Source organism: Suncus etruscus, chromosome 7 (genome assembly GCF_024139225.1).
Source record: "Suncus etruscus isolate mSunEtr1 chromosome 7, mSunEtr1.pri.cur, whole genome shotgun sequence".
In the NCBI taxonomy this organism is placed as follows: Eukaryota; Metazoa; Chordata; class Mammalia; order Eulipotyphla; family Soricidae; genus Suncus; species Suncus etruscus.
The window spans coordinates 124,851,016-124,871,749 of NC_064854.1; the positions used below are offsets into that span (position 1 = coordinate 124,851,016).

A 20,734-nucleotide genomic window follows, 5' to 3' on the forward strand; every position below is an offset into this window, starting at 1 on the left:
TTCTGAACTGAAATCAGTTTGCCCACAACCTTACCGAGACAACACCTGAGGCTGGCTGCTGACTCAAAGCCTCGATTGGCCACATTCTGGCACGATGCCAAGGTGGAGCTGATTCCTCCAACCCCTGCAGAGATTCCTGCAGCTACTTAGAACTTTCATCTTTAATCATCAGATTATTTAATGTTCTCAGCTCCCGTGTAATCAGATTGGACTTTGAATAATGCGTAAACAGAAAAGTCATTAGGGGCTTCGAACTAGGAGCATTTGTTCCTTGACTTGAGCATTTTAAGCACTAATCGCATGTTGTTATAAGTTTGCCTAGAACATGACACCATGAGGAATCGTTAGAAGGATTTGTCTGTCCTTCAACTTCACTGCCTTCAATTGCACTTTGCATTTTAAGGAAACCCCTTAAAAGCCCCTTAAACCTAAGAAACCCAGTCATGTGCAGTTTGTTATGGTTTGCTTGCATTTGAAGTAAAACTTGTTAGTATTGGAATCAGGCAGCCGGATTTCAGAGCATTTGATTTGCCTGTGTCTGGGTTAGTCTGCACCTGGGGGCCTTCTCAAAGGAGAAGCAGGAGCTAGTCACTGTGCCAGGAAGGAACGGGTACAAGGTGTCTTTTTTTTCTGACTGGATAAAAGCAGCATTTTCCTGACATGGTATTTTGACTGCCTCGAGGAAGTGGTTGGTTTGTTGTTTTTTTTTGGTACAGAGGAAATAAACAGCATTTTTATTCCTTAGGCTGTGAGATTTACTCCGATTCTGGGAACCACGCCTCGATGATTCAAGGGATTCGGAATAGTGGGGTGCCAAAGTACATCTTCCGCCACAACGACGCCAAACACCTCCGAGAATTGCTACAGAGATCGGACCCCTCCGTCCCCAAGATTGTTGCATTTGAAACTGTCCACTCAATGGATGGTACGTCTGAGTTAAGCCAAGCTGGAGCCTTTTTTTCTGGGTCTGGTTTGGAGGCGACTCCCAGTGGTGCCTGGGTGCCATTCCCAGTTTAATGGTCTGGGTTGTTCCTGATGACACTCGGGGACACATCCTAGAGCTGAGGATCAAACCCAGGCATCCTACACACAAAGCATGAGTGCAGCCCATGGAGTTCTTGGACCCCTAGGTTAGAACCTTAAATGAAAAGTAGGTTTTTATTTGAAAATAGGTGTTCAGAGTATGGGCGATAGTACAGTGAGCAGGGCACTTGCCTGGTTGACCTGAGTTTGATTTGCAGTATCCCCTAGAGTCCCCTGAGCCCACAAAGGGTACACGAAAAGCTGGGGGTAAGGCTTGAGTATAACCTGGTAAGGCCCACACCCCTCTAAAAAAGGTGTTTATGATTTGAGGGGGAACGGGGGTTTGGGACTATACCCAGCAGTGTTCAGGGACCATATTTGGTGCTGGGATTCCATTTGGGGTTAAGTGACTGTTTGCCAGGCAGTCATTCAAACCCTGTACTACCTCTGGCGTTTTGTTTGGGATGAAACTTAATCTGCACAACATGTAAGGCAAGCACTCTCATTGAGCCACCGGCCTGTTCATTTGGTTTGGGGTTTTTGGGCCACACCTGGTGGTGCTCAGAGTTTACTCAGATCACTCCTGGCAGTCTTGGGGGACCATATGGGATGCCAGGGATTGAAGTTCGTGGCTATATGCAAGGCAAGTGCCTGACTTACCTATCTTTCTGTCCAATCTCCAGGTTTGTTTATTTATTTATTTATATATTTATTTATTTATTTATTTTGGTTCTGGTAATGCTCAGGGGTTTATTCCTGGCTCTGTGCTCAGAAATCACTCCTGGCTCGGGGGATCGAACTGCAGTCCTTTCTAGGTCAGCTGTGAGCAAGGCAAATGCCCTATTGCTGTGCTACTGCTCCGGCAAAAGACTTATATTTTGTATAAAGCTCACATACTAAAGGGTTTATTAGGTGGGGGGTTTAGACTGGAGGGGGGAATTTTGGATTTTGTGGTGTTGGAATAATACATGCAAGAAATATTACCATTGGGGCCGCAGCAGTAAGGTGTTTGCCTTGCATGTGGCTGACCCAGGACGCACTTCGGTTCGATCTCTGGCCAAGATATGGTCCACCAAGCCAGGAGTGATTTCTGAGCGCAGAGCCAGGAGTAATCCCTGATGTCACCAGGTGTGACCCAAAACCAGAAAAAAAGAAAAGAGGGCTGGAGAGATAGCATGGAGGTAAGGCGTTTGCCTTTCATGCAGAGGGTCATTGGTTCGAATCCCGGCATCCCATATGGTCCTCTGAGCCTGCCAGGAGCAATTTCTGAGTGTGGAGCCAGGAGTAAACCCTGAGCACTACCGGTGTGACCCAAAAACCAAAAAAAATTATATATAATTATATATATATATATATATATATATATATATAAAAGAAGTATTACTGTTAATAGTATTGTAAGCTATCATGCCTAAAATTTACATTATGAAAATAAAAATTAAGCCTCAGGTTGTAAATCACATCTCTGAGAGTGCCCTTTCTTCATCTGCGATCTTTCCTCAGGTGCAGTGTGCCCACTGGAAGAGCTATGTGACGTGGCCCATGAGTTTGGGGCTATCACCTTCGTGGATGAGGTCCATGCAGTGGGGCTGTACGGTGCCCGAGGCGGAGGGATTGGCGACCGGGATGGAATCATGCCCAAAATGGACATCATTTCAGGAACACTTGGTATGTATGGTCCACATGTCTGTCATCTGACCTCGAGCTAATCATTCTAGTAAGGCCAGTCTCTCACTGGGACAGTGCGATAGCATAGAAACCCCGAGCCTCTTTTCCAGCCAAATTAAATTTTCTCAGTAAGTGATGAGAGTTACTCCTGGAGGCATGCTTCCCAGAATTGAAGTCTGTTTCACAGCCGAAAGGGGCAGAAATTCCATTTGTTGTCATCTGAATTTATTCTGAGTTTTTTTTTTTCCTTCCTTAATGGTGGAGGGTGATTATACCCAGCTATGTTCTGCTTTCATGGATCCCTCCTGATGGTGTTTAGGGGCTCAAGGGGACCATATGGGATGTCAGGGGATCAAGCCTGGGACAGCTTGCAAGGCAAATGCTCTATGCCGTCATTTTGCTCCAGCCCAAACTTTTGTTTTGACTTGGGGGGTGGGGGCAGGAATCAAACCAGGGATTCAGATATGTGATGCATACGCTGTACCACTGAGCAGCATCTTCAGCCTCTGATCTCATTAAGAACATTCTTTTGACTCTTGGGGGCCGGTGAGATAGCACAGTGGTGAGGCATTTGCCTTGCACACAGCCGACCCAGGACCGACAGTGGTTCATCTCACAGCATATCCTATGTGATCCCCCGAGCCTACCAGGGGTGACTTCTGAGTGAAGAACCAGGAGTAACCCCTAAGTGTGGCCAGGTGTGACCCAAAAGGAAAAAAAAAGAACATTCTTTTGACTCACTTGTTCCCATGCCATGATTACAGACTTTTTGCTATGCCTCAACTTCATACTTGAAGAGGAGCAAAATTCTAGTTCTGTTTTCCTAGAGCAGCTGTTGGGCCATAGGTTTGAATATTATGGAGTACCTGACTCATGAGGTCCTTCCCAGTCCACCTGTAAATATGGTATATTTACAACCCCTGGTGAATCGGTCTGGTGTATCGCCACCGCAGGCAATAATTTAAACCAAGATGAGGGTGAAACACGTGTAGAGCGAGCTGCCTGCTAGAACTGTTGTTTTTCATTGAGTTACAGAGACCAACCTTGTGGGGCTGAGAGGGCGTTTCATGGAACCCTCTTTCAGCTCTGTCACCCACTACACTGAAGAAAACTCACCCCCCAAAAAAGAAAACTCACCAGGGGCCGGAGAGATAGCATGGGGGTAAGGCGTTTGCCTTGCATGCAGAAGGATGGTGGTTCAAATCTCGGCATTCCATATGGTCCCCTGAGCCTGCCAGGAGCGATTTTTGAGCGTAGAGCCAGGAGGAACCCCTGAGTGCTGCTGAGTGGAACCCAAAAACAAAACAAAACAAAAAAAAAACCAAGTGCCAGATCAGTGGCGCAAGCAGTAGGGTGTCTGCCTTGCATGCTCTAATCTAGGACAGACCGCAGTTCGATCCCCTGGCATCCCATATGGTCTCCCAAGCCAGGAGTGATTACTGATTGCAGAGCCAGGAGTAACCCATGAGCATCACCTGGTGTGGCCCAAAAAACAGAAGAAAAAAAAAAAAAAAAAGAAAAGAAAAAAAGAAAACTCACCAGCTCTGTGACCTTGGGTTGGTTATGAACATCTTTATTTCTTTGATTTTTGTCACCATTTCTGGAGGTGGGTGGCACGCCTGGCTGTACTCAGGGCTTACTCCTGGCACAGCAAGGTGCTTATCCTAGGGTGCCTAGCCCCTGGTCAGGAACTTATTGCTCACAGCTCTAGTGGACACAGTGGGACCCAGCTCAGTTCTGATGGCACATTAAATGCAAATAATTAGACAGTCTCTGCCTGCGAGGACTCTAAAGAGATGAAAAAGTAGTCAATGGGAGAAAATTGAGGATTGCAAAACTTGGGTCACAGGGGGAGACCTGTGGAGCAATCATTCTAAAATGCCAGCTTTCAGCACTTGAGGCTGAAAAGAAGAAATTCAGCTCCAAGTGGGTGTGGGTACGAACACCTGAGACCAGTAGCGCCTTGGGGCCTTTCAAGAGAAAAGCACTTGTTCCTGTTCCTAAGCTCCTGTAGATCTTTTCTGTAAGGAGCTCTCCTTGTGGACTCTGGAGGCCGAGTGATTATGAGACAGAAAGGACTAGAAGGAAATTTTCCACCAGGCTTGTACCCGCCCGGGGTTATTGGGGTTTCTACAAGAATGTTAACCAATAGAAAAGAATGTTAAGATCTGTGAGGACTCTTCTGGACCCATTAATTTTGAAACTTGAGAAGGATTATCTAAAGGGACTTGTTGAGAATTGAAATTTGAATCTCACCCTAAATCAGCCTCAGTGGTTCTAAGTGGGCATATTTACCTAGAAAATATGAATCGTCAGAGTAGAGTGCTTATTTACATTGGAAATAACACCAGTCACAGCAAAACAACAAATACCGGTAGTGGGGTCACATTCCAGCCTCGGGCGGGGGGGGGGGGGGGGGAGAACTCACAGTGAGAGAACAGTCCAAGCCCCCCAGCTGGGTCCCTTCCCCCTGGAGCACACTCAGCGCAGAGTATGGAGGTGGCTTCTTGCCCTTTGGCCCAGCAGTAGCCTCTGTGGGAGAGGCAGCTTGCTGTTAGGTACACTGGGCAGTCAGTCCCTGGTGCGGCCCAGTCTGGACACAGCAGCTTCACGGTGTCCTTTGAGCAAGGCCTTCGACGACCTCCCTCAACTGTTTTTCCTTCAGAAACTTGTGGGACTTTCTTTACTTGAGATCAAGTTAAGGGGAACTTAAAAAGAAAGAGAACAAGGGCTAGAGCGACAGTGCAGCAGGTAGGGTGTTTGCCTTGCATGTGGCTGACCCAGGACAGACCTGGGTTAGATCAGTGGCATCCCATATGGTCCCCTCAAGCCAGGAGCAATTTCTGAGCATATAGTCAGGAGCAACCCCAGAGCGTCACTGGGAGTGGCCCAAAAAACAAAAAAAAAAGAGAACAGTAAATGCTTTGAGGCCCCACCATTCCTTGCTGTATGCAGACCAGGGTATGACTATAATTAATGAAATGTTCCCCTCCTCTCAGGCAAAGCCTTTGGATGCGTTGGAGGCTACATCGCCAGCACAAGCTCCCTGGTGGACACAGTCCGGTCCTATGCAGCAGGCTTCATCTTCACGACCTCCCTGCCGCCCATGCTACTGGCCGGGGCCCTCGAGTCTGTGCGCATCCTGAAGAGTGCCGAGGGACAAGCCCTTCGCCGCCGGCACCAGCGCAACGTCAAACTCATGAGGCAGATGCTGATGGACGCCGGCCTCCCGGTCGTCCACTGTCCCAGTCACATCATCCCTGTGCGGGTAATGGCTTGTGGCTGGACGGACAAGGGTGGTTCCTGAAATGTGCTCAAAGTTCTGAGCTGGGGCCGAATGAAGCCAGAGCCCTGCAGCCAGTGCCCTGTCGCTGAGTGTCTGCCTTTTTTTTTTTTTATCCTCTTCTGAGAGCAAAGTCTCTGAAACCAGTAGGCTGGTCGGTCTAGAGGTCCCTTCTCCAGAGCACTGCCCTCGAGACGGTCAGTGCAGAGCTTGAGCGTGGAACACTCTGGAAGCCTGAACTTGGCTAGCATTAAAGTATGATGGCGGCAGTTTACTCCTGGCTCTGTGCTCAGTAATTATTCTGGCAGATTTGGGAGACCATATGGGATGCCAGGGATTAAACCCGGTTCATCCTGGGGTCAGCCGCGTGCAAGGCAAATGCCTTACTGCTGTGCTACTACTCCGGCCCAAAGTATGACTTTCTATTTCATTAATTTTGAAATAGATTATGCTCTCCCAGTTATGATCAGTACAGCCAAAGGCCAAAAAGAAACGGCCTTCTTCCTGGGTGGGGGACACCGAACTACCTCACAGATGTAGCCTGTGGGGGGGGGGGTCATTGTGGAAACTTCACATCTAGGGAACACCTGTGAAGCATTGCCTGTCTCCCTCTCCCCATGGCATTGCCATGGCAGTCCGCCCCTCCTGTGTTGACTTTCCGTTTCATTACCAACTCAGGTGGCTGATGCTGCCAAGAACACGGAAATCTGTGACGAGCTCATGAGCAGACATAACATCTACGTCCAAGCAATCAACTACCCCACCGTGCCTCGGGGAGAGGAGCTCCTGCGCATTGCCCCCACCCCTCACCACACCCCGCAGATGATGAACTACTTCCTGGGTGAGTGTCTCAGGGTGCCCTAGTGCCTCCAGTGGCTTTGCATAAAGTTGTGTTTGCTATGGTGGATTTTGTTTTTTGTTTTGGGGCCACACCTTGTGGCTCTCAGGGGTCACTCCTGGCTCTGTGCTCAGAAATCCCAATGGAATACCAGGGATAGAACCTGGGTCTGTCTCGGGTCAGCTGTGTACAAGACTTAACACCCTACCGCTATGCTATTGCTCTGGCTCCTGCTATGGTGTTTCTAATTAAAGCTCTTCTAATCTAAAGCATTCAGAGTTGGTGTTTTGACCCCACCAAAAAAATTAAGAAATGCCATCGATGGTACGACACTCTAAAAGACGTTTATTTGATTGACTTTGAGATGGTATACTCATTCTAGAAACAGCTCCGAGGGAGCCTGCTAAGTACCAGAGTGCCCCTCTACCAAAATGACACAGTAGTGGCTTTGCGGAGAGAAGAGATTTCAAAGGCTTCCAGTGCTCCAGACTTGGACTTGGCGTTTCTCTCTGTTCCCTGAGTTTTGCGTCCCTTGAACCAAGTGCTCGCCAGATCCCTTCTGATAAGATTCATGACTTTGCACTTTATACCACTTACGTTCTGTACCTTCCAGTCCACCACCTCTGCCCCATGACCCTCCTCAAGGGATTTTGGCTGTAGCCCCAAATTCCTCTGTTCAAAGGTACATCGCCTTCCTGAGCACCCCCTCCCCACCTGGACTAGGTGGCTTTATCCAGGCTGTTTGCTAGGGAGGCTCAATTTCCACAGAATGCAGCTATGTTCCCTGAGGCCTGTAAAACAACACCAGAGTTGAGTTTTGTTCCTGCATTTCATAACACCCCATTGAGATACTATTTACATAGTATAGATTTTACCTTCTTAAAGGATAAGGTGGAGTTGGAGGGTTGATATAGTGAGTAAGGCACTTGCCTTGCACAAAGCTGATCCGGGTTCAATCTCTGGCACCCCAGATGGTTCCCCCAGGCGCTGCCAGGAATGATTCTGGAGTGTAGAGCCAGGAGTAACCCTTGAGCATTGCCAGGTTTGGCCCAAGAGCCAAAACAAAAAAGGATGCATTGATTAGGGCAGGAGTGATAATACAGCAGGTAGGGCTTTTCTGCCTTGCATTTGGCCGACCCAGCATCCCTCCCCATTCTCCCTCTTCAGCTCCCCTGTCAAAGCAGTTCATTTTTAGAGTCTGGAATTGTATGTCCTTGACATTTCATACAAATGGGCCCCTACAATCAGTGTCCCTTCAAACTTGGCTTCTTTTGAACATGTTTTTAAGGCTTATCATGTTGAAGCTTGGTATCAGCACTTCATTTCTGTGTGTTATGTTTGTTTTCAGCTCATACCTTGCCTTGTGTTCAGGGATCACTCCTGGCACTGCTGGGGAACCAAAATCCGTTCTAGGGATTGAACTGGGGTCGGCCACGCGCAAGGCAAACACCTTACCCGCTGTTTTGTGTCTCTTGCCCTTTATTTCCTGTTTCTACCAGATAATTTTCCTTTGTCGGGCATACCACATTTTGTTTATTTACCTATTCGTGAACCACTTGGTTTTCACGTATTGATTATTATGAAAACACAATGCTATAAATGTCGTGTTCATACTCTTCTTGTGGGCATGTCTTCTCATGTCTCTTACTTTCAATTTCATTTCTCCTTAATTTCAAAAACTCTCTCCTCGAAGACAATTTGCTGGCCACGTGGAAGCGAGTGGGGCTGGACCTCAAGCCGCATTCCTCCGCCGAGTGCAACTTCTGCAGGAGACCTCTGCATTTTGAAGTGATGAGTGAGAGAGAGAAGTCTTACTTCTCAGGCATGAGCAAGTTGGTGTCTGCTCAGGCCTGAGCATGCCTGATCCCGTGCACTCCACCTGCCCCCAGCCATAGCCACATAGACTCCAGAACTGTCTTTATATGTGAATTAAATTATATCAAATTTAGTCTATAAGGAAAATATAATCCTGAAAATAAATTCTTGTTTACGTGATGAGTGTTTCTTTTTCTGGGTTCTGAGTGGAGAAAATGTTTTTCTTGGGACCAGAGAAATAGAAATAGTCAAAGCACTTGTCTTATATTCAGTCTGATCCCTGGTACCACATGTTCCCCCAGAACCAAAAACTAAAACCATTGTCTTTACCCCCTTTAAATTTAGACGATATCAGTTAAAAATGCTTAGAAATTGGGGCTAGAAAGAGCTTGTACAGCATGTAGGGCACTTTCCTTGCACACAGCCAACTCACATTCAATCCTCAGCATCCTTGAGTACCACCAGGAGTAATTCCTGATTGAAGAGCCAGAAATCAAATGCTCTTAAATATATTTAAAAAAAAAAAAATGAAGAGCCAGAAATAACCTCTGAGCACCAGTGGGTATGGCTCAAAATCACTTCTCTCCTCCAAAAGGGGGAGGAAATCAAATATCCAAGCACTCTAATAATGTGATCAGGCCTTTCATGAATCAGAACTTCAGTTGATAATTGCAGCTTTCTACACTTCCATGCCTCAGACCTTTTTATTTCATCCTTTTTTAGGAACTGGCTCCAATCACCAAGTCCTTTCCCTGTCCCCTTCTTAAGTCACTGGTTCTGGTTCCAATCTAAGGGCACTGGCTGCCCTCAGACAACCTGAAAACCACACAGTTCCAGAGGGCACTAAGAGCTAAGAGACCACTCCCCTCCTTGTTCTTAGCTTGTTACCCAGTTCCTTTGCCTCTCAATCATCTGTCTTCCCTCCCATGAGACTTGGCAAGCGCTAATAAGTTCTGCCTCGATTACATTTCAGGTCAGGCTACGTATCACTGCTCCATCCTTGTCACACCGCCATCATCTGTGGCCTCTACCTCAGTCTTCATCCCACAGTAGTCCACACAAGGTTTCAAAAAAGACTTGCTTCTTAGTCTTGGCTAGGACAATGTTCTCTCTGTTCCTAAGATTTTACTATCTGGGGGCCGGAGAGATAGCATGAAGGTAGTGCGTTTGCTTTGCATGCAGAAGGACGGTGGTTTGAATCCCCCGCATCCTACTCCATAGGACTAAGGTGGACTTGATCCAAGACTCACACAGGCAGATGGCACTGTGACAGGATCTGAGACCATGAAGTCGTGCATCTTTCTAGCCGTAAGCCCCATTCACTCTTCTTGCTCACTTGGTTAGCAAACACTTCATTCCTTGGGTACCCCAGCTTCTCTCCAGTTCTCAAGCCTTAATATTGGCTGTTTCTGCCTGATTTTCCCTCAATTATGATAGGATTACCACCTTCCTGCAGGAGGCCCTTGTCCTACATTAAGGTGGCAGCACATGGGCCAGAGTGATAGCACAGCGACAGGACTTTTACCTTGCAGGCAGCCAACCCAGGACGGACCCCAGTTCAATCCCCGGCATCCCATATGGCCCTGTGCCTGCCAGGAGTGATTTCTGAGCATGCAGAGGCAGGACTAACTCCTGAGCACCGCTGGGTGTGACTCCCCTGCCAAAAAAGAATGGCAGCAGTTCCAGGATTTGTGCTGCTCTCCAGAACTCACCTATTGATGATCTGCCTCTCGTCTCTGTCCTTACCATGGTGCCCAACAGCCCTCAAGACATGGCAGGCACCAAGCAAACATGCCCCTGAGTGAGGGGACTATCTGTCGGAAAACGGGCAGCTGTAATGAAATACCACAGATGAACTAAAATGGCACATTCTCTTCTCACAGGCCAGAGGTCAGGTCCTAGAGGCCAAGTCCTGTGTATTCAGCATGTGCAGACACATCTCTCTGTCTCTGTCTGTCTATTGATAATGCCACAGGTCACATTTTGAGATATACAACACCTAACAAACTGATCTAACTATAGGCACATCTTTGAAAGAGTCTGGAGATAGATGAGTCGCAAGTCAGTCATGATTGGGTTTCCAGTACACATAAAGTTCATGGGCCGGTGAAATAGCATGGAGGTAAGGCGTTTGCCTTCCATGCAGAAAGACGGTGGTTCGAATCCCGGCATCCCATATGGTCCTCCCAGCCTGCCAGGAGCGATTTCTGAGCATAGAGCCAGGAGGAACCCCTGAGCGCTGCTGGGTGTGACCCCCCCCCCCAAAAAAAAAGATAAAGTTCATGGATAATCTCACTTGTGGAGTATAAAGAAACATAGTAGGGGCCAGAGAGATAGTACAGCAGGAAGGATCATGTCTTGCACTCAGCTAATCTGGATTTGGTTCCTGGCATCCCATGTGGTCCTCTAGCACTGCCAGGAATGATCCTTGAGCACAGAAGTAACCCTGAGCACATTTAGGCATGACCCAAAAGCAGAACAAGAGAAAAAAGAGTTGGGTGGAAGCAATAGCAGAGTGGGCATGGCATTTGCCTTGCATGTGACCCACCTGGGTTTGATCCCCGGTATCCCATATGGTCCCTCGAGCCTGCCAGGAGTAATCCCTAAGTGCCACTGGTGTGGCCCCCAAACAAAAACAAAACAAAAAAGAAAGTAATGGTCTTGACTTCCTACCACAGTTGAGAGGGAATAGAGGAAAAGGTATGGAAGAAGGGCCCTTTGGAACACACACTTTTATAATAGAATGGACCTTTGAGGTATCTTTATGTTCTTCATCTTGAATCAGTGAATATGTTTCCCTCCCAAAGTTCATATGAACAGAAACAAACAAGGTTATTGTCAGAACTACAAAAGTTGAAGCGAGTCAATCAGTGAATTTTTGGAGGTTGCTTTATTCTGGCGGGCCTGGGTTCGAGCACAAAAAGCTGTCTCGAACCCCGAGTACAGGGGAGAGCAGGTCTTTATTCCTTTCAGATCATTCCATTACATCTTAGTCAGTTACACAAAACTACAAAGGGTGATATTTCAACATTCCACAGGTATTCATAAATTCTAATACACACCACATGGCCTCCTTCCCTGGAATTTCCTTATCTCAGTTCACCTCCCGTTGGAATTTTGGAGACGTCACTTGCAGTGCCTGGGAAGTTTTTTATGGTTCGCCTGCCAGAGGCTGGGAAAAGGGGAGGGTAGGTGCCTGCAGAACCAGGGGAGTGCAGGACCACGTCAGGTGCCTTTAGCACCAGGGGGCCCTAGAAATGGTAAGCTGCGGGAGTCCTCGGGGCCAAAGGTGCCTGAGGCAGTAAATCTTAGAAAGCAGGGGCCCAGAGAGATAGCACAGCTGCGTTTGCCTTGCAAGCAGCCGATCCAGGACCTAAGGTGGTTAGTTTGAATCCTGGTGTCCCATATGGTCCCCCGTGCCTGCCAGGAGCTATTTCTGAGCACACAGCCAGGAGTAACCCCTGAGCACCTCGGGGTGTGGTCCAAAAAACAAACAAAAAAACAAAAACAAAAACAAAAATCTTAGAAAGCAGAATCTAACAGTGTAGTTGTATTTAATAAACTATAGACTTACTAAAAAACTATAAAAATACTGGGGCCGGAGAGATAGCATGGAGGTAAGGCGTTTGCCTTTCATGCAGGAGGTCATCGGTTCGAATCCCGGCATCCCATAAGGTCCCCTGTGCCTGCCAGGGGCAATTTCTGAGCCTGGAGCCAGGAATAACCCCTGAGCACTGCCGGGTGTGACCCAAAAACCAAAAAAAAAAAAAAAAAAAACTATAAAAATACTAAATAAGGGGCCGGAGAGATAGCATGGAGGTAAGGCGTTTACCTTGCATGCAGAAGGATGGTGGTTTTAATCCCGGTATCCCATATAGTCCCCTGTGCCTGCCAGTGGCGATTTTTGAGCATAGAGCCAGGAGTGACCCCTGAGCACTGCTGGTGTGACCCAAAAAAACAAACCAAAACAAAACTACTAAATAAACAGTAACATTTCCCCCATTTCTTTGTTGTAACTACGCAAAATCATCCGTGTGGGACTAGGGGCATTGTCCTCTGAAACTGCTTCCTGCTGAGTCAGGAGCATAGAGGAGTGACCTAAGGGAAACTAGAAGTCTTGTCCCGTTTGCTGGAGATCATACTGGTATCTCAGAACAAGGGTCTGCACTACTTTCAGGCGGGTCCCGATAAAGGCAAGCAAGCAGTTTAGTATGCAGGGGCCGAAAGTGAGAACAATAAGAAGAGTAACCATAGGTCCCATTATGATATGATATGAGAGTGGTCATCCAGGGTGATTAACTGAACCATGACTCAAACCAGCCCTGTCTGGACTCCCTCTCCCTTCTGCACTTCTCCAGTCTTGCTCTCACCTTAGCCATTTGAATCTTTGACATCCCGGAACGGTCGATGTGGGAAACAACATTCCTCCTTTAATGCTACACACAGCCCTCCTTTTTGTTCTAAAAGTAGTTCTAGACCCCTTCTATTCTGCAATACTACTTCTGATAGAGATGTGAGGGACTCCTGCAGCGCGGATATAGATTCTCCCATTGCCTGTATGTCTAGGTCGATAGCGTCTCTGAGTTTGTTTTGTAGTGCCAAGGCAGTGCCCCCTGTTCCTAAACCAGCAGCTACCCCCAAATCCCAGCATTACTGCTAGAGTTGGGGCCAGCAACAGCTCTCTTCTGCCGGGGATTAGGTGACTCAAAAATAGGATATGATCTCCTCGTCCTGGTGATTAAATCAGCCTAGGCACAACCCTTACCATAATGCAGGTGTCTTTATACTGTTTTAAGACCAGCGAGTTTACGCAGGAGGGGTAAGCCTGTTGTACATGCCCACCAGCCGTTCTCCTCGGGGAGTAGGTAGGATTCTCCTGAGGTGTTGACCTCATGTGTGATGTTGCACTGAGGCAAGGAAGCCCCCCGAGTGGCAGTTATGCAAGTCCCCTTGACCTCCAAGGGTCAGTCTTGGTTCCCCTAGATAGTCATCTACACGTCTCGGAGGTTTCCTTTTGTGTAGTTACCCAAAAGCCCTATGCCCTCATAGTAGGGTGGGCCGACGCTATAGCACAATCAGCACTCCTCGGCTTTTTCTGGGTAGGTTGCATTCAAGACATTATAAGCCAATTGTACCATGTGGGTAAGTCCAGTCTCTGAGCTAGATTGTGGGGCAGGAGTAACCTTCCATCTATTGGGGGAGGTGGTCCTCAAGACCTTTTCCGGGGATGGGGCTTCGGCCTTAGCAGTGGCCCTGGGACTGCTTGTAAAGCTTTATTAGGTCCCATGGCCTGGCGGTTATTTATTTCCTGCACTGCGAGTAAAATAGTTTTTTTTTTTTTTTTTTTTGTGGGTCACACTTGGCCAGTTGCTCAGGGGTTTTTCCTGCTCCCAGGCTCAGAAATTGCTCCTGGCAGGCACGGGGGACCATATGGGATGCCGGGAATTCGAACCGATGACCTTCTGCATGAAAGGTAAATGCCTTACCTCCATGCTATCTTCGTCCGGCCCCTAAAATAGTCTTAAGTGCCTTGGGATCATGTTCAAAATCCAGGCCTGTAAACCCTGAGGCCCCCACCTTTTCCCACCACCACCCTCCCCCATCCACTGGGTTTTAGAGTTCTTTGCCTTTTCCATGAAGGTGACCATGGAAGAAGATCCTAACGCAATACCTCTCATAGCGGGGAGGTGCTTAAAACTTTAATTCCACTTTAATAAATCGTCTGGCTTATTTAGCGCCCATTTTAACATGGCCCGTGGTTTCGCAGCCCCAAGATTTACAGTATCCCTCCCTTATTCCCCCACACACTCTAAGACTTGCCGGTAGTTGTTGCTGGGGCAAGCATAGAAGTACTGGTGGGCTGTTGCAACCCCATTCCTAACAGGTGAGGAGAGAGTCGGCGGGGAACCAAAGTTCAGGGGTACCATGCCTCCCCGAAAGGAGCCACTTTAGAAGTGCTGTTTACCACCTCCCTATACTTGTTTTAAGACTGGCCAGGTTTGATTCATGGGCTGGTGAATATGTGGGAAGGATTTTCAGATGCTTACTTTCCCCTCCCTCCATATAGAGCAGGGCCAGAAGAAGAGTTCCCAAAAGGGACATCATGGCTCACAGTTCCGGACTAGTTTCACTCGAAGGGGATTATGGAGATCTGCCTCCGCTTGCCAGGAAGGGTCCAGGGGTTGTGCTTTTTGAACGTGGGAGTGATGAATCCAAGGTCCGATGCCGTCCACCTTTAAGGCTGTAGGAGTTGCATAAAGCACAATGTAAGGCCCATTCCTCCTTGGTTCTAGGGTGATGTCTTTTCACCCGTATGTAGGACCCTGGAGGGAAGTCCTTGGTATGATCCATAGAGTCCCTCATCTCCTTGTCCAAAGCCTGAATAAGTGGTCTGATGGAGCTTTGTACCTGGGCTAAAGCAGTTAGCAATGTTCTATAGTTCGGAGGAGATTCTATAGGTTCATTCAGGCTCCTAGTAATGGGTGGGGGATGCCAAACATTATTTCATAGGGGGTTAATCCATGATATTAGGAGAATTCCTGACCTGAAAGAGGACCAGAATAAGGGAGCGTCACCCAGTCTCCGGCAGTTTCCACACATAATTTACTTAGGGTCTCCTTGAGGGTCCGATTTATTCTTTTTACTTGCCCAGAGCTTTGGAAGTTATATTCAAAATGCAATTTCCAACTGGTCCCCACTACTCGGGCCAGTCCTTGGAGGACTTTACAAATGAAAGCCGGCCCATTGTCCCATCCTATTAGTTCAGGTAAACCCAAACTTGGGGAGTATTTGTTCTAGCCAAAACCTTCCCAACCACCTCACTAGTCTCTTTTGTTTTTTGTTTTTTTTTTTGGTTTTTGGGCCACACCCGGTGACGCTCAGGGGTACTCCTGGCTATGCGCTCAGAAATCGCTCCTGGCTTGGGGTACCTATGGGACACCGGGGGGATCGAACCGCGGTCCATCCAAGGGCTAGCGCAGGCAAGGCAGGACACTTTACCTCTAGCGCCATCGCCCGGCCCCAGTCTCTTTGTTTTTGTTGTGAATGCCTCCACCCATCCGAGTAAGTGTCTAGCCATACTAACAAGTACCTATACCCATACTTTCCAGGTTTAATTTCCGTGAAGTCTGTCTCTTCTTACCCAGGTCCCATCCCTTGATTCGTTTCCCTCTGTGACACGCAGCCCGTTTTCCCGGCTGAAGGGGCAGGCAAGCTTGAAATTCCGAGACTAGCTCTTAACATTCTTTCTGATATGTGGGAAGGTTACCTTTGCCATGAGGAAAAGCTGTTCTAGCTTTTGGGCTCCCAGATGTGTAGCTTTATGGAGTTCTTTCACAATTGTGATTCCCAAGATTTCTGGTAGAACTAGTGATCCCTCCTGGGTGCGAGCCCATTGCCCCTGGCCTTGAATGCCTTTGGTTTTACAGCTCATCCAGCATAAGTCCCTTGGGGGCATTATTGGGGGAGGAGGAAGTTTCTGGACCACAGGGGAGCTGCCAGTAGTAGCCCAATGTCAGCATCCAGTCCCTGGGCTTTTCCAGTGGGGCCTCAGGCTCCTCCGGTTGACTTGCCACCACCCTAGAGGCTTTATCTACCTGACAATTTTCCCTCTGCCTCTAGGGAACTCCCTTTTTGGTGCCCCTGGAACGTGAATCACGCCACCCTTTTGGGGAGTAAGGCAGAGGCGAGTAAGTCCTGAAGCTTCTGACAAGTTTTGCAAGGTCTTTTTCTGCTGAAGTCTTAAAACCCCTTTCTCTGTATATCAGCCCATGTACAGTGTACTAAGGAAAAGGCGTAGCCTGGAGTTCATGTATATGGTTACTATACCTGACCCGCTGCCAGCTGCATACGCCTCAGTCAGGGCATTAGCTCTGCCTTTTTGTGCAGATGTTCCTGGTGGTAGCTTTTCTTCTCCACATGCACTGCCCTGGTTGAATCTGCACAGCTGCCCTCTGCCTTTTGCCTCCCATCAATCACCAAGCGGCTTCATCAGTAAACCAGTGGTTGGTACAGTTTGGGAAGAGGGGTATCCTGTAGGTCTTCTCTTGGCCTGGTGAATCTGGGAGCAGAATGTCCTCACAAACATGTTCAGGGCAGCTCAAGGAATTGTTCTCCAGTCTCTTCTAAGGCATTTGGTAGTAGAGTGGCAGATTCAGGGCTGATGGTGGCTGAAATCTGATGCAGGGTTATCCAGCAGTAGTCCTTGAGAGTGAGTCAACCTTGCATTTGCTATCCATCGGTCCTGGGGGTTGTCGTAACACACTTTCCAAGGTATGTAGGGTGGTGACAGTAATGGCTTGTCCAAAGGTTAATTTATCTGCTTCCTTAACTAACAGTGCAACGGCAGTGATTATTCTCAAGCAAGGTGGCCATCCTGCTACCACTGAGTCCAGTTTTTTTGATAGGTAGGCTACTGGCCGATTCCAAGGACCCAGTCTCTGGGTTAGGACTCCTTTTGACCGTGCCAAATTTTTCATCCACTAAGAGGGAGAAGTCCTTGCTAACTTCTGGTAGGGGCCCAGGGGCTGGAGCATGTAATAGGCCATTCTTAGGCTGCTAGAAAGCTGCCTGTCCTTCCTTTCCCCCATGACCACAGTGCTTGCTCTGATGTCAGTTTGTAGAGGGGCCTAGCCAGAGTTGCAAAGTCCATGATCCACAGCCTACCGATCCCAGGAAACTCCCTTACTTGCCTAGTCGTGGTGGGGATTGGGATGTCAAAACCATTTGTTTCATGGCATCAGTTAAGCCACTTCTGTCCCTCCTTTATCTTATAGTCCAAGGAATGTCACTTCCTTTTTTCCCAATATTAGCCTTTTTGGCACTGACTCTGTACCCCCTGTGCTCTAAGAGACACTAGCAGGTCCCGAGTCCTTGAAAGACACATGGCACGAGTGGGGGGCTGCAAAAAAGGAGGTTGTCGACATACTGAATTAATTTTACCTGTGGGGGGGAGTTCCTAAAATCCTCCAAATCTCCACTCAGTTGCTCTCTGAATATAGTGGTGAGTTCTTGAATCCCTGGGGCAGTCTGGTCATGTCAACTGTTGGCTTGCATCCCATCCCCTTGTTCCCAGGTAAAAGAGAAAATCAGTTGGCTGAATGGGCTTTAACGGGACAGTAAAAAAGGCATCTTTCAGGTCCAGGGTGGTATACCAGGTGTTGGCAGGAAGATAAGTGACTGAAACAAGGTATAGGGGTTTGGCAAGACGGGGTGGATGTGTCTTCCACCCGATCATTGACCTTCCTCAAGTTCCTGCAATGGGAGGTTAGTCTCTACCTCCAGGCTTTCATACTGGGAACAGGGGTTGTGTTTCAGGGGGACTGGCAAGGGACTAATATTTGCTGTCTTAACCAAATCTTGGATGTGTGGTGCTAGATCCCTTTTCTTGCTTCTTCAGATATGGGGTACTATTTTACTTTGACAGGGGTAGCCATGGCTTTTAGCGTGACCACAATGGTACAGCGTTTACTGCCCTGCCGATCCCTGCCTGTTCTGCCCATACCCCGGCACATCTTTCAGCCAGAATTCAAGTCCTGGATCTGGCGTTGCCAGACCTTGAAATAGCCCATATTCATCATGTATGGAGAGGGTTAAAATTTGAAGGGGCTGTCCCTCCCGTTCATTACTCTTATACCATCAACATTGAAATGGATTTGAGCTTGAACCTTGGTCAAATGTCCCTTCCGATTAAGGGCGCAAGGGCTATCAGGTAGAACAAGGAATGAGATACCTGATGCTTTCCTAATTTCCACCTTTCTTCTTTCAGGTCCATGGGAATTCCTTAATTCTCATGGCATCTTGCATCATGCTCACTCTTTTTCCTTTCCTATAGGCTCAGTATGGTATTTAGAACAGAATATTTGGCACTGTTGTCTACCAGAAAGCCAACCTGTTTTCCCCTCCACATACATGGTTACCCAGGACTCGGGGAGGGGGCATGAGTCCCCCGATCTTCCTCAGTCCTCTTCCCTCAACTGTCCAGTCCGACCACCAGCACTTGGTCCCCAGATATTTCCTCTTCCTTATTCTGTGGGCATTCCTTTTTCCAGTGTCCAATTTGTCTGCACAAGGCACACTGTCTGGCGCCCACCGGCACTTGGGGTTCCTTGACCCACAGGGGTCTCCTCCCTTGAGTCGGTGCGGTAGGGGGAGGTCACTTCCACATCTTCCCCTGTCCTCCAGTGTGCTGGACCAGGGCTCGCACCAGATCCCTATGCTGCTTCCTAGTTTCTTTTGCCTGTGTCTCTCTTCCCAAACTGGAACTCTCTACCCTCCTTCCCTCCTTCTCTTCTTCCCTATCCTCCTTCGATTCCCTGCTATTATAAAACCTTCTCTGCCACCTTTAGGACCTCCTGCAGTGACATTGTCCCTAGATCTTCCCGTGTATTCAGTTTCTTCCTGATGTCAGGCGCTGCCTGGCTAATAAAGGTAAAAATCAGAGTTTTCTGGTTTATGGGTCTTCCAAATCTAGGGGAGTGCAGCGGCGGTACACTATCCCTCAGCTTTTTCTAAGGTAAGCCCGCCTGGGCTTTCATTTTCGCCTTGAGTTACTGCACTCACCTTACCGTAATTTGTGAGCTGCATGCAGCCGCTTGGAAACTAGTAGCCAGAACCTGGCGGAGCTCGGAGGTGTTTCCCTACCTTCATTGGGTCCTAAAGTCTCAGAGGGGGCCAGGGTGACGGGGAACACTTCATCGATGAAGTTGGCCAGCTGTGTGAGTCAACCATCACCTCGATGATGAACCTGTTCCATCTCCTCGGTTAGTGAGTAGAGTCTGTAGGAGTTGCTGGCAGTCATCCCAAGAAGGGAGTGTATGTTTCATCACAGTCTCCACAAGCCGATTAGCTTCTTGGGATCCTCTGAGAAAGATGGGTTATTATTTTTCCAGTTATACAAATCTGCCGTGGGAAAAGGCCAATATTGATACTGAGGCTCCAACTCCCGCCCTGACTGTTCCTAGATCCTGATTGGGAATATTGGGACTTCCCTCCCCTCCTGTACCTTCCCCTGGGTGACCGTGGCTGGTTGGGGGGGGGGGCACTCTGGACCAGCCCCACCTGGGTTGGGGGCCAGTGGGAAGGAGTGTCCGGTGGGCACGTCTTCATCGCCTTCCAGAGGGGCATTTCCGGGGGTTCCTGGAGGGTATCTAGGAACATAAGGGGGTGGCCGGGCAGCCTTAGCATCCCTTGATCCTGTTCAGACAGGTAGGGTTAGAAAGAACCGGGGACAGGAGTTTCTTTTCCTTTGGGGGAGTGTCCTCCAGTCATCACAAGAATCTTGGTTTCTAGAGAGCCTGAAACGAAAGGACTCAGGCCATGCGGTGGGTTCCTCAATCAGAAAGCGCCCACCCCTAATGTAGGGAATCTGGTCTGGTGGCCACAATTACTCAGTCGACTGATGATATCCCGAACTCGTTCAATCTTCCGGAGGTTGAGTGATCCCCCCACTGGCCAGCCCACTCCTAAAGAGGGCCATTCCACGTCTCAGGGGGTCTTAAGGCGATCCTTCTTCAAGATCCATCTTCTCTGCCATGCTCTCCTCTTAACATCTGAAAAATTAGCTAGAAATAGGTCAAGGAGGGTGCTTTTGCCCTGTCCCATTTTAGGAGAAGGGAGGTATCGTCGACGACAGTTAGGAGACAAACAGGAAACATAGAAGTGTACGAACACCGACAGATAACAGAACTACCAAGAACACACAAGCACACACAAAAGACTGGCTATAAATCCAAAACCAGTAACCAACAGCTGCGGGAGTCCTCAGGGCCAAAGGTGCCTAGCGCAGTAAATCTTAGAAAGCAGAATCTAACAGCATAGTTGTATCTAATAAACTATAGACTTACTATAAAACTACCAAATAAACAGTAACAGTTATATACGAATGAACAACTGAAGAGAAGGAACCAATCCAAGAAACATTGAAATCTGCATTCAGTTTATTACTTTGGCCATTGACACTCAGTTTAAAGACCAAAATGTTTTTCTGTACAGATAAGACAGTGGGTAAGGTGCTTGCTTTGCATGTGGCTGACCCTGGGCATGAGCCCCAATACTGCATGGTCCCAAGTATTATTGGAAGGAACCCCCAGTTGCTGGAAGATAACCCC

At 48.2% G+C, this 20,734-nt stretch overlaps 1 protein-coding gene across 2 annotated transcripts in view; it reads left to right on the forward strand.

Annotated features, from left to right (window-relative positions):
- The window catches only part of ALAS1 (5'-aminolevulinate synthase 1), a 56,127-nt gene that overhangs the window by 12,083 nt on the left and 23,310 nt on the right, over nt 1–20,734 (forward strand). Inside the window, exons 7-11 of one of the 2 annotated variants that reach the window (XM_049776687.1) lie at nt 746–925; nt 2,527–2,691; nt 5,691–5,959; nt 6,653–6,815; nt 8,506–8,792. In XM_049776687.1, coding sequence (XP_049632644.1) covers nt 746–925; nt 2,527–2,691; nt 5,691–5,959; nt 6,653–6,815; nt 8,506–8,666 — 938 coding nt within the window. In that variant the 3' untranslated portion in view covers nt 8,667–8,792. Of the gene's footprint in view, nt 1–745; nt 926–2,526; nt 2,692–5,690; nt 5,960–6,652; nt 6,816–8,505; nt 8,793–20,734 lie in introns of those variants that run through there. The other variant, XM_049776688.1, reaches the window with a different exon arrangement.